Source organism: Fundulus heteroclitus, chromosome 5, assembly GCF_011125445.2.
Source record: "Fundulus heteroclitus isolate FHET01 chromosome 5, MU-UCD_Fhet_4.1, whole genome shotgun sequence".
Taxonomy (NCBI): Eukaryota; Metazoa; Chordata; class Actinopteri; order Cyprinodontiformes; family Fundulidae; genus Fundulus; species Fundulus heteroclitus.
This window is the reverse complement of record NC_046365.1, coordinates 12574652-12587405: the sequence shown is the minus strand read 5'-3', so window position 1 is coordinate 12587405 and position 12754 is coordinate 12574652. Positions and strand designations below refer to the sequence as shown.

General features: G+C 41.9%; 1 protein-coding gene across 3 annotated transcripts in view; it reads left to right on the top strand.

The window, feature by feature from the left end:
* Nucleotides 1-1633: 1633 nt before the first annotated feature.
* Nucleotides 1634-12754, top strand: part of pax5 (paired box 5) — a gene marked incomplete at its 3' end in the record, with an annotated part of 60397 nt that continues 49276 nt past the window's right edge. For 2 of the 3 annotated variants that reach the window (XM_036136926.1, XM_036136924.1), the window contains 1 exon segment: nucleotides 1634-1749. In XM_036136926.1, the coding sequence (XP_035992819.1) occupies nucleotides 1701-1749 (49 nt within the window). 3 annotated transcript variants of the gene reach the window in all.

Sequence of the window (12754 nt, the reverse complement as noted above, 5' to 3'; positions counted from 1 at the left end):
AGACACATAAAAACACACGCTCCTGTTAGTCTTAAACCCAAGAACTCACCTTTGCCTTTTCCCCTTCATTTAATTTTGCCTTTAATTTATATAAATTAGATTCTCAACAACAGAAAAAAACAAGAGATATTTGGTTATCTGGCGAATACATTCCCCACTTCCGGCTCAGGCTCCAGGCCATTTGTTTGATATCTGACTTTTACACATTCATTGCAAACAATTAATAATTTCCCCCCTAAAGATAAACTATTATTGCTTCAGCTTTTGTGTTCAAACCGTACACAAATAATAACATTGACGCGATTTTTTTGTTATCATTTTTCAATTTGTTAATTAATCAGTTGGCTTGGAGGGGAAATACTGAGTTTTTGTTTCATGTTTTGCTTTTGCTTTTCATGCCTTTAGATCTGCTGGTACTCACACAAAAACAGCACCACCCAAACACAAGCTTGTGATCTTGTCCCATTGGTCCATACAAATGTTGACTGTAACAAAAGGATCGCCGAAAACAAGCGCACACGTTCTGGAAATATGGGACCAGAGAATCAAGTTGTTGATGGGGAAGCAAACAAATCTTTTGGTATCAGCATTGAGGGAAATTGTCACTGGGCAAATGGATATTTAAATGAAATGTTGCGCGCTCACAGGTGTGCGTCTGGGAACAATCAGAGCTAAGCACCGGCACTTTCCGTTTGGTAACTAAAACTGCTCACATGCACCAAGAGTACTGCAGTATACCCTCGCTGCAGAGAGGTCGGTGTAGCTCAGTGTGTTGCACCTGCTCCGTGCGTAATGCTGAAAGAGCGCGGTGCGTAACAGGTGTGCGCAAGCAGGAGCTGGGAAGGCTGGGTATATTTGTGTGAGGGGTCCATCAAAGCAGGTTGAGTGCGCACAAAACATAAATTTCACTCCAGGGCAAACTTTCTTTAAATTATAAATGATGTAAAGAAAAAAAAAAGTCCGAGAAACGCACGGGTTTTACGCATGTTCCTCCCTTGCTGCCAACGTGGTGTGCACCAGAGGAAATAAATCCAACATAAAAACAAGGAAAGACTGAGAGAGAAGGGGAGCAGGGCGGGGGCGGGGGCGGGGGCGGGAAAGTTTAGTAAAGTGGAACTTGGTAACAGATGCGAAAGAGGGGGGTGGGGGGGGAGGGGGGGGGCTGCCGGGAAGGGTGCGGATTGCCCGATGCTGCGCAGGTTTGCGTGGTCTGGGGGCGCGCGCTGGTTGGCACATGCACGCGCAATTTCAGTGGCATGTGCGTGCTCTGAAAGAAAAAAAAGAGGAAAGGACATGAGCGCACATTGAGAGAGCGGCTCTTTTTTTTTTTTCTTTTTTACTCTGCGTGATCATTTCACGCTTCCCCCCGAAGCCTTTTTTCCACCTAAAGCGTTTAGTTGCAGCTGACTGAGCACTTGCTGGGAGTGCAATAGGGAGCGGAAGGGTCGAATTATTTTAGCCTACAAGTCGCCCCAAAAAGTAATGTAGGACGAAAGAAAAAAAAAGGAAAGAGAGGAGAAAGGAGTACACAGACCGAGAGAAAGAGAAAGAGAGAGAGAGAGAGAGAGAGAGAAAGAACGAGAGAGAGAGAGAGAGGGCGGAGAGAGGGAGAGGAAGAAAGGGAAACACTGGAAAAAAGTTTTTGTTCTTTTCCTTTTTTTTCTTCCTCTATCCCCTTCCCCCTTTTCTAACTGGGTAACATGGACCAGGGGCCCAAGAGTCCTGCGCTACGGCTGGTCGGGAGAGCAGGTAGGGTCACACCGACTCCCTCTATTTCTCTTTCATCTTTTGAAGCGTGTTGTATTATTATTATTACTACTATTATTATCATCATCATCACTATTATTATTATTACTTCTATTATTGTCATTCGCTCGTTTTTTTCAGTTTAATACAGAACATTGAGTTGTAAATAAATTCGACAAATGTTAAGTTTCCTTCCTTCCTTCATTAGGCTTTCACAAAGTTTGCAAAAGTTTTTTTTCTTCTTCCGTGCATTACAAGAATGCGAAAGTTGCGTTGTTTATCAAAACTTAAAAGCCGCAACAGGTTAAGTTTGCAAGTTGACTTTAGTTTTGTTAGTCGTCAGGTTTGTTTAGAGCCAAATTGATCGTCCGGGAAGTACATTTTCGTTGTTAGAACCAATTTTAATAAATAGCTGGAAGATTCTATTACTTTACAAAATATTTTGTGACGCTGATCACAACTTTTCTTTTTTTTTCTTTACTTTTGGAAATGACTGTGAGCTGGCAGAGGAGTTAAGCGGGCTGAAGTTGAGAGGTGTGTGCCTCAACTCCACGTGTTAGTAATCTTTCAGACATCAAACTATCTCATGTTGGTTAACAACACTCGTCTTATGCCGCAACGATATTGTCTATGTGTGTGCTCGCCTGAGAAATACACTTTCTATAGCTTTTAAATGATTTGGTTTGATTCGTGTACCACATGTTTTTCTAAGTGTGGGCTGCTGCTCCGTTATTCAACAGGTTAATGCTCCATAAAGCAGCGGGGTCTGGCACAGCGACGGATGAAGCCATCGACCTCGTTATGGCACCCAATGGATCTCACATCATTTCATATCGCTGCCCGCTGCGTCCGCATTGATAAAACGTCGTTTGTCATTAAGAAACCGCGGGCAGGTGATTGGCCACTTTAAACGCGGGGCTGTGCGTCATGCCGCTCTTTTTTTTTTTTTTCTTCCCCCTGCAAAGCAGCGAAATCTGACTTAATGAGGCGTTCGTGTTGGTCTAATACTGGTTATTGTGAAGCACGCACGACAAACGTTTAAGGTAGATTAGGTGGGTTATGTTGCCTACAACGCGGACGGGAGGGTCAGACCCCTTGTCGCCTAAAAATAAATAATTTGCAACCTTTTCAATATGCCCACAGAATGTCTCCAGAGGTCTTTAAGGCAAACCTCGCTTCCTTATATCTATTTTGTCTGTGCAAATGGACTTGCCGCTGATAAATGATGAAAGAGGAGGGACTTGTGGCAATTGGATCCTTCTAACCACTGAGGAAATCAGAATTCGGAGGAGGACCCCCTCTGTTGATGTGCAGAGTCTAGAGGGCCCAGGGCCTTTACCTGAAGCCTCTCCATTCACCTCTCATTTTGATACGTGCTTGGATTACAGAGGACGGTCAACAGGCGTGAGCGTGTTCCCAGTCGGACCCCATGCTCCCGTCCAAACGAGTGGTGCCGCGCGTAAAAACGCTTAGGCTAAATGTTCCATATAGGGCTGCTGCTTCAGTCACTGTGGGGACCGCTATAATGAAGAATGGGAGAGTTGAATGGCGTCTGTCTGTCCTGATGAACATGACTTGTCACAGGGGCGCCTCCAGAATGTTTGTGTGTGGCTAGATGGGCACCACTGACAATCCTTGGGAGGCACAGCACAGCTAAAAAGCAATAACATCATTTCAGGAGTTTCACTGTGATACTTTAAGGTCTATGATGACCTTAACATGTTGATTAATATAAGTAAATACCTATATACCTATATATATATATATATATATATATATATATATATATATATATATATATATATATATATATATATATATATATATTGCTTCCTGCAAGATAATAAGCACTATTTGAAAATACTGTAACTCTGCCAGTTTGAGGTCTAATCCTGACATCCTTTGAGTCCAGGAGTGAAGAATTTTTAACATGCAGGTTTACATAAAAAAAAACTATATATATATATATATATATATATATATATATATATATATATATATATGTGTGTGTGTGTGTGTGTGTGTGTGTGTGTGTGTGTGTGTGTGTGTGTGTGTGTGTGTGTGTCTATAAAAGCACAAGATATCAATAAATTAGCATAAATTACTTTTAAATTGTGGCGGTTTTAGATGGACATTTATTTTATCCCAATTAGTATTTTGATGTTGAGTTGACCTATAATTGGGACTAAACGGAATTTGACCATATGTGACTGGTTTTGAGTCTGACTGTGTGACTGGATTGTATTGCTGACTTGAGGTGACGTTTGATTCATCAGATAAGATTGAAAACTGTCTGTCTCATGAACTGCCTCGAGGCTTCACTTGTTGGCATTATGTATCCACTGAATCGGATTGAATTTTTCTAATTATGCACACATCCGGCGCATTTATAAACGTAGCCTGTGGGAATGTAATCACTCATTGGACAGTGTGATCGCCTAAGCAGCCGCAAAGTGTGCTTCTTCGTCGGGTGGGCTCTGCTTGCTTGTAAGAAAGGGGCCGGACGGGTTGCAGAAATGTTACATGAACTCATTAGATTTAAGGCCTTAGTCTTGTCCTCGAGTGCATCTGACGCCTCTACCTGGCAGGTGAAGAAGAAGAAGAAGAAGAAGAAGTGTGTTATTAGTGCAGGCAAACGTTTGCCCGTGATAAGGGCAATGGCTGCTGAAGCAGTGAGTGTGGTTCCCATGTATGCCGCCTGGCCCTCCAGTCCATGTACAGTGTCTTATTTATTAGTTAGGAGTTTTATATATTTCATCAGCTAGTGAAAACCTAAGCAGAGATACGGGAGCTTTTCTCATTATGTTTACAGTCAGCGGGCGTGTAATAAACGAGCTGGTGGAGTTAACATGCGCTATTAATTTTTCATTGCTTTTTTCCTTTGGTGGCTGCGATGGAAGAAAAAAGCAAAATGCTTTCATGGTGGATGGAAGGAAAGGGAGGGGGGGGGGGGCATTTTTACAACAACAACAACAATTGCCCTCAATTTGCATCCACCTGATTATCACAAGTCAACATTCTTACTAATGTCTAAAGAAAGTATCCAAACCTGCTCCAACCCCCCTCTATCCATCCATCCAAACTCCCGTCTGTAGCTCTGCAGAGGTAATGAAATATGGTAATGAACTTGGATTAAACCCGTCCTACCCTGATGGAAGTTTTTTTTTTCTCTTCTTCTTCCAAATTTACAACCCTAAAGCAACAACAATTTGTATACATGATTGATTGTGTTTGGGTGTTTTTTTTAATTGCTTGTATATTTAATTTGCAAATCAGAGAGACAACGGAGGCTGTTGCCGTTTGTACTCGTGTGAGGAGTGCGTGCGTAACTTTTCTGCAAAAAAATGAAATAAATAAAATGAAAAACAAAAACAGAAATAAACGGAGGCTGAAAACAAAGAGGGAAACGACACGTTGTGCTTTAAAACTTTCTGCTCCGCCAGTGCAATTGCCTCTGCTTTTAATCGTTTAAAAGACAATAAAAAAATCTGCGTAAAATAATGGTAAAGGTTTTGCCATATTTCTCAAAAAACATCTCGCTGCCATTTTTTTCCTGTCTGCTTCTGTACACGAGTGGCCTGCGTGAAGGCCCTTAATGATGCAGAATCTCCACATGAATATTTAAGTTTACGCATCTCGATTGATTTTTGCCTGGTCTAAATGGGCCAAAACATGTAGTGTAAATCGGGTTTGCAGGAAACTACCGATGGATCCTCAGAGAAATGATGTAAAACGTATAAAATGTCAGTTAGAAAATGTTGGAAGTGTTTACTCAGCAGAGACGTGAAAATCGATGAGGACTCAACAATCATATTTTTCATCCGAAGATCCCCTTCAAAGAGCAGCGGTCTTGCGATGGAGTTTATTGTGATAGATAATCATGTTTCCAGCCATCTTCTCGCGTTAGTTTAGCCCCCCACTGGGCGCACGAAGGGAGTTCAAAGAGACATTTAGTGTAAATCATTCTGCTTTTAATTATTTGGAAACGTGTGACTCTTTTCTGTGCACGCGTATGCGCGCGGAGGCCTGTCCGTCCAAGTCGAGACGCCCCCTCGTGGCTATGACTCACACTCATCTTCAAGAAAGCCTTTTAAACACACACACAAAAAGCAAAACACACACAGCTTCCAGTTTCCCAGCGCGATTAGAAACAGAATAGAGCGTTCTTGATGTCTTAAACATTTTACCTTAATGAACACATCTGATTATGTGGGCAGTTTGCCTGTTTTTGTAAAAATAATTCTCTAAGATAAGTCATTTCGCTTCAAAGCCTGGAAACTGTGACGGAAAGAAACGCATGCATAAATGTTGGGTATTAAGAATGCCGTGCTGGTGTCATACATTAACCTTGTGGACATCAGATCCGTTTCAATGGTGCAGGAGTTTTCAAAATAAACCCCAAAAGTAGGTAAAATAAGGTACATTCTGTTACTAATGCCACAGACCTTATTATGATACATTCAATGAGTTGCGTGTAATGATACCTTCATGAAAAGAGTGGGGGAAAGTGCGTAATTATGCGTCTTGTGCGCCTGTAAAATACATCCAACCCGCTCTGAAATGTAGCCGGAATGATTAAATGTCTATACAAGCCAGAGGAAGGGAATGAACTCGCCCGCTTTAGGCTATTTGTGTTTTTTTAAAACCATCACAGGGGCGAGGTTTTTTGTGTGGGCCTCTGCAAATCATCTGGGACGAACATCAAGCCTCCATCTCACAGGCAGTTTGGCGTATGCGTTTGCGCTTCATTAAAATCATACATACGTCTGGATCAATTAGGTAATGAGAGGGGGGGGATGCATGTTTCATATGTTTTTCAACCGATCCCCTTCCCCTTGAGGCGGAGGAGGTTGACGGAAGTAAAATAAGAAGAATTATTCAGGAACAATTGTTCTCTCTTGGTCCTTCTCGTCCCCCGTAGGCCCAAAAAAATGACAGAAATGTTATTAATATGCCGAGTTGGTTCAATATATTTAACTTTTTTTTAAATACATGTATTATTCGTGTCTTTTTATTGCTACCTCTTACACAGAATGGCGGTACATTCCTTTATTAAAAAGCATCAGTTTTAATTCTCACTCACTTAGCCATTAGACAATAAAACCAATAAACTGAGAGCAAATATCTATAAAGGCGTCGCAGTTTTTTTTTTTATGTAATTCGCTAATTGAAATTAAGAAATATGGTCATTTAGTGTTTCGCTTCGCCGGGCATCCCTATTGGTGAAGGGCCAAAGCATGCGGGGTGTCATTGGCGCACGGGATTCACTTCAGCCAATCACCGACGCCCACCCCCCTCGCTGCCCACAGCGAGCTGAACCGGGGTTGGTGCCGACGTCACGGCAGCGCTCGCCCTGTTATTGGCTGGTTTCGCGGTGAGTGACGGGCAGCGCGCAGGTTAGGGTTCCAGGGGGCTGGGAGCGCGGGCGCTGTCCGCAAGAGAGCAGGTCCTGAAACGCGCCGTGCGCCGCCGCCGGATGCTGCGCGCAGGCAGGCTGGTCGTTATTTTTGGTTAAAAAAAAACAACAACAAAACAAAGCTCGTTTAGGAGCTGCCCCGTGTTTGTTTGCTTCCTAGACAGGAGCGCGGAGTAAAACATCTTTAGAATTTTGACTTGACTTGAAGAGATCCGCCTCTGAAACTCCGTCAGTCGTCGGGAGCCGGCTGGTGCAGCGAGTCCCGGTGCACTCAGGAGGTGACAGAGAGAAGACACATCTGAAGTCTAAAGCTTTTACCTGAACCACGAAGTGCATTTTTTTCTTTTTGTTTTGAGCGATTTCCCGTATTTATTTTTTTACACTGTATTTTGCCATGTGACATTTTTTGTTGTTGGATATGACACCGCGTGATGTGACCGTTTGTCCGCACTCAGCCGCTGAACTGAAGGGGGATGTTCGTGTGAGAACTGCCGCCGAGGACGATTTATAAAGAAGAAGAAATGTGCAGAGGAGAACCTGGACATTGGATCTGTAACGAACATTTCTGCCTCTTATGCTTAGTCATTTGATTTGATTTTTTTTTTGATTATTTGATATCTGGCTGAGGGGAAGAGTTGTGCCTCCATCGCTGAAAGTCCGGGGGGGTCACGGCCAGCGGACCGAGAAGGGGAAAAAAAGAGTCACGCATTCACGCTTTGTTTGTTTTGCGTGTTTTGGTTAATTTTATAATTTTTGGATTAATAGTTATATATATAAATATATTAAAAAAAACAGACATTTTTGTCGTCCTGGGACTGGCGCAACTTGACGCGCAGCAGAAGGAAGGAACACGGACGCTCCTCTGGTTCAGGAGACGCCACAACTAACCCGCTGTTGTGATCCTATTTGTTCCTTCCTTCTCATTTTTGTATTTTTTTGATGTTTGAACAACGTTAAACTTGTTTTTTTTTTTCAAACAAGGAAAAAAAACAATCTTTTTCAAGGAAAGCCTTGTTATTTATTGGAGGTCCCATCTGTCCAGTACAGCCCGCAAAGTGGACGACCGAAGCGGGTGTTATTTTTGAGACCCTCTTATTGCTCAAGGCACCCCACCCCCCACCCCCTGGAGCCCCCCCTCTCTGCACCGATGGAGATTCATTGTAAGCACGACCCGTTCGCGGCGATGCACAGTAAGTTCATACGGTCATCATTCGCTTCATCTGCATGATCCCAACCGCAACTCAAAAAAGCTCCCAGACTGCCAACCCTGCATGTTTCCACAAGAAAACCATGCTGCTGGATTTGTCACTGAAATGTGATTTATATCATTTTTAACAGAACTGACAAACCTAACTAAAAATGTTTTGTCCCGTGCTGACTGCAAGCTGTGGGCGCAGAATTAGCCTCCTGAAATCAGTTACTCTGGAAACTGCAGGGCAAAAGTGCAGGGTCCAAATAGTCCTGAACGTCTCTTTGCTGTTCCACTGGATGCCTTTGTTTATTTCGAAGGGTTACGGCAGGTTTGAGGCAAATAAAAAATAAAATAAAATAAAATAATTAAATACACAGCAGCCTATAGTCAATGCCTCATTTTCAGTCGTGCACTTGCGGTTTTGCTCATCTCACTTCCCTCTGTTGGGTTGCTTAAAGTATAGTGTGTTCTCTGCCATGTGCTCTGAATATGGTGCAGGAGTTTGATCTGGCCTGGGTTTGGTGGCTCCGTGAATGGAGGGATGAAAGTGTGGTCTCTGGGCCTGCTTTGTGTTGAAAATCACCTCTGCCGCTGCTAGGAGAGCAGCTCCAAGTGAGGTTTGAAGGGAAGAGGAGGTGCAGAGGTCAAAAAGGGAGGGAGTGAAAGCGAGAGAGAGAGAGAGAGAGAGAGAGAGAGAGAGAGAGAGAGAGAGAGAGAGAGAGAGAGAGAGAGAGAGAGAGAGAGAGAGAGAGAGAGACCCTTTGGGGTAACAAAGCATGACTAAAAGCTGAACTTGATCCACAACCAGTACCAGCGGTGCTTCAGCTCAGGAGGCTGGAGCTCTGGTTAGGTTCTTACTCACATAACAAACTCTTTCAATTTCACCGAGGGACCTGGTGTAAAGATTTGCATCCCTTTTATTCCGGCAGGTTTTAAGCAGGGCTTCTGAGCAGAAATGATGCAGTGGTTAAAAGACAACTCTAACCTTTGTGTCAACTTACCCAGCTAAAGTAGTTAATTTCTAACTAAAGTTATTGGCTAATTATGACATAAGCATTACAGAAAATAGTAATAATTATTTACAAATAATTTCCAAAAAGGCTGCTCGTTGACATTTCTCAGCTTAGACAGTGCATCAGTGCTAAGAAGCTCCTCTTGCAGGCAAGTTAGACTCCAGCAGCGATGTCGCTACACCAGCTAAGGCAGGATGCAAATCTCAATCCCCACGACTCTTATGACTTCCCTTTTACTAAGACGACACATTCATTTATTCACGTGACCCCTTCTCCTACTGTTTTTCTTTCTCTGCTGGAGGCTACACACTTAAAATGAGAACAAGAGCAAATATATTTAGTTATATTTAAATCAAATTGCTTTAAAAAAATAAAAGCAACTTGCTAGAATTTAACCATTACTTAACATTAGATACATAAACCAATATGCTTGATTCAAACCTCCGGCCACAGGTGAAGGCAGGTGCAGCCTCTGCTGTCAGGTGACAGTCTGGCTGGAGAACCTTTGAGCCAAGCGGCTGCTGCATGCAGGAGGAACCCTAATATTGATTGGCTTTGTTTATTGGGCTCAACGTTTTACCACCAAAAAAGTATTTCATTGTGTGGGCCCTAATGGAACACAATATTCATCTTTATTTACAGAATTTTTTATTCTTTTAAAGCAAGTGTTGTAATACTGTCAGTGGCATTTAGAGATTATATTTGGGCACAGATAGGTTTAAACAGACGTTTTACACATTTCTTTGGTTCAGACGTCAAAAAAGGGGACGTTTCCTATGGTGGGCTGCACTATATACATAAAAAGAAGAATTTAGGAGGGTGTTAAAATTTAGCTGCTTAAGTTTGGACATTTCTACATATAATGCGTCAAACACAGGTAAAAAAAATAAATAAATAAAAATAAAAATCCTGCCAAAACATTTTGATCAAAAATGAACTGAAGATTGGTTCAGTCAGCCAGTGCTCTCATTTGTTATGCAAGGTGACCTGCAGAGATATAATAAAGCCAACAGGTGTGTCTGCAACTAACTCGGTAAGAGTTAAGAACTGTCCAAAGGCTTCTGGTTGAGAAAGTTTCCAAATTCTGAATGGCATTTGTCTTTGGCTTGTAGCGACAGTCCTAATGCTAAAGTCACACTTGCTGCCAGGAGGAGCCTCTTACTTCTGAGGCAAGTGGCCAATGAATGGCAGCACCTTAGCTACAGGAAAAAGGTCTAAATACCATAATGGTTAAAAAATAACCATCATGCAGTAAAATGGCAAACCATTCGTTAATTGATTCTTTTCAACAAAATGGAATATGAATAACTATTTTATTTATGTCTTTTAGCTGTTTAATAATTTCCTAAATACTGATTAAAATATACCTCAATGAAACGCATGCAGATTGTTGCCCCAACTGTGTGAGCTTCATGTTAGTTTATTAGTTTAATTAACACTATTTCTTTCCACACAGGGGAGAGAGAGAGAGAGAAGTTTTATTTTATACATTTTATTCGTGTTTATACCCGAACTTATAGGGGCGTAGTATGTCCTTAAGTCTTATCGGATAATTTAATTTACAGAATTTCAAATGTTGCAATATTTTCAGCCATATTGACAGAACCGAGGTAAAGAGCAATATGTATCCCATAAATACAAATAAATGTCCGTTTGAGTAAATATTCAGTTCCTAAATTCGAATGATTTTCGTTTTTGGCGCTGTAAATTTTTAATTGTCCATTTTTTTCTCCTTCGTTTTTACGCTGAAAACTGCGTGAGCGCATCCTCCACACCTCTCGCGTGTTATGTGCGCTCTTTTTTCCCCCAATGCTGCAGGTTAGTCTCGTATTCCATGTGTAACTGATACAGAGGACTTCCCACGGTGTGTTATCCTGCAGGATTAAAAAGAAGAAGAAGGAAAAAAAAAGAAAAAGAAAGGAGAAAAAACCCTACACACACACACACACACACACACACACACACACACACACACACACACACACACACACACACACGCAACTCAGAGCTAGAACGAATCATGTTTCCTCTTCCGCGCCGTTTCACCAGAAGCCAATGATCCGCGGGGCTGACGGAGAACCAGCGCAGCTAAAGTTATATATGTCAGAGAGCGGAGACGCTTTAAAACGATTACACCTTAGAAAAATGTCAAAGGTAGGGAGAGAAAGAGGTCGTGGGGAATCGAGTGTGACGCGTGGAAATGTTGTCGCGCGACTCCGGAGGTGCGCCTCTCTCTCCTCTGTGTGCTGCTGCCGCTTGTGCGTAAAAAAGGCCCAAAGTTCAGCTGTGCGGGGAATAGACGCTGCAACCAGTGTCCCTGCGCCAAATAAACGCTTCCCTGACAAAATTCAACCACGTTCAGATGTCTGTTTTACCAACAACGTTGCTGCTTATGTTTTGGAGTCTTTTAATAATATTCTTTGCTTTTATTTTCGTCCGTTTATTTATTTATTTATTTTTGGCCTAGTTCAGGCGAGTGTGCTCTCGATCACGCATGGTTAAAATGTCTGCAGCGAGAAACATACACGTAAAAAAAAAAAAAAGGAAAAAAAAGATCCATTCCAGGAAATTGTGATGATAATGAGCTGAATTTCACAATCATGCATTGTGATGGTAATGAAGGTGTGCTGAATATTAAGCGCGCAAGGCTGTGGCCTATATGTCGGTGAGCAGATGCAGAAATCTAATTTGTACAAACTCGTAAAAAAAATAGTATCGGTATAAATTTTATTCAGGCCGAGCCAAACTTTAAAACCTGATGGAAATAAATGTAATCATGAACACATTTTACTCTTTAAACTAATAACTATTGCTGTTTTTTTTCTTTTCTTGCCCCAGCAGCATCAGTAATTAGCTGGTCCAGGGTGGGGAGAAATAGATTTACACACTTTGTTTATTTAATTAGTTATGTTACTAAATGTCAAGTTGTCTGCAGCAACATACCTGAAAAGCGTCTGATTTTGGCTGATTGGTGGCCGCCATCTTGATAAACTTTCTGGAGACACTCCTGGACCTTATATGTGGTTCCTATAGCTGTTTATCATCACGTTGCTGTGCCAAACATAATTATTTTCTGAAACCTGGAAAAAAAAAAAAAGGAAATGCAGAATAACAGGCTACCTTTAAAAAGCCTGCCACATCTGTCCTGCCACTGTTTGCTCAAGGAAATTTGCTTCATCTGTATTCTTGGAGGCAACAATACCAAGCAGCTTTCAGTCAAAAGTAATTTACAGATCCCCCACCTCCCCTTTTTTTATTTTCTTTCTTTTTCTCTCTTGCTCTCTCGCTCTCTCTCTCTCTCTCTCTCTCTTCCAGGACAGAAAGTATAGAGAAAAAGCGAGAAACGTTGGTGTTTTGTTTGCCATTTCTCTGTGGCTGTATTTTTGA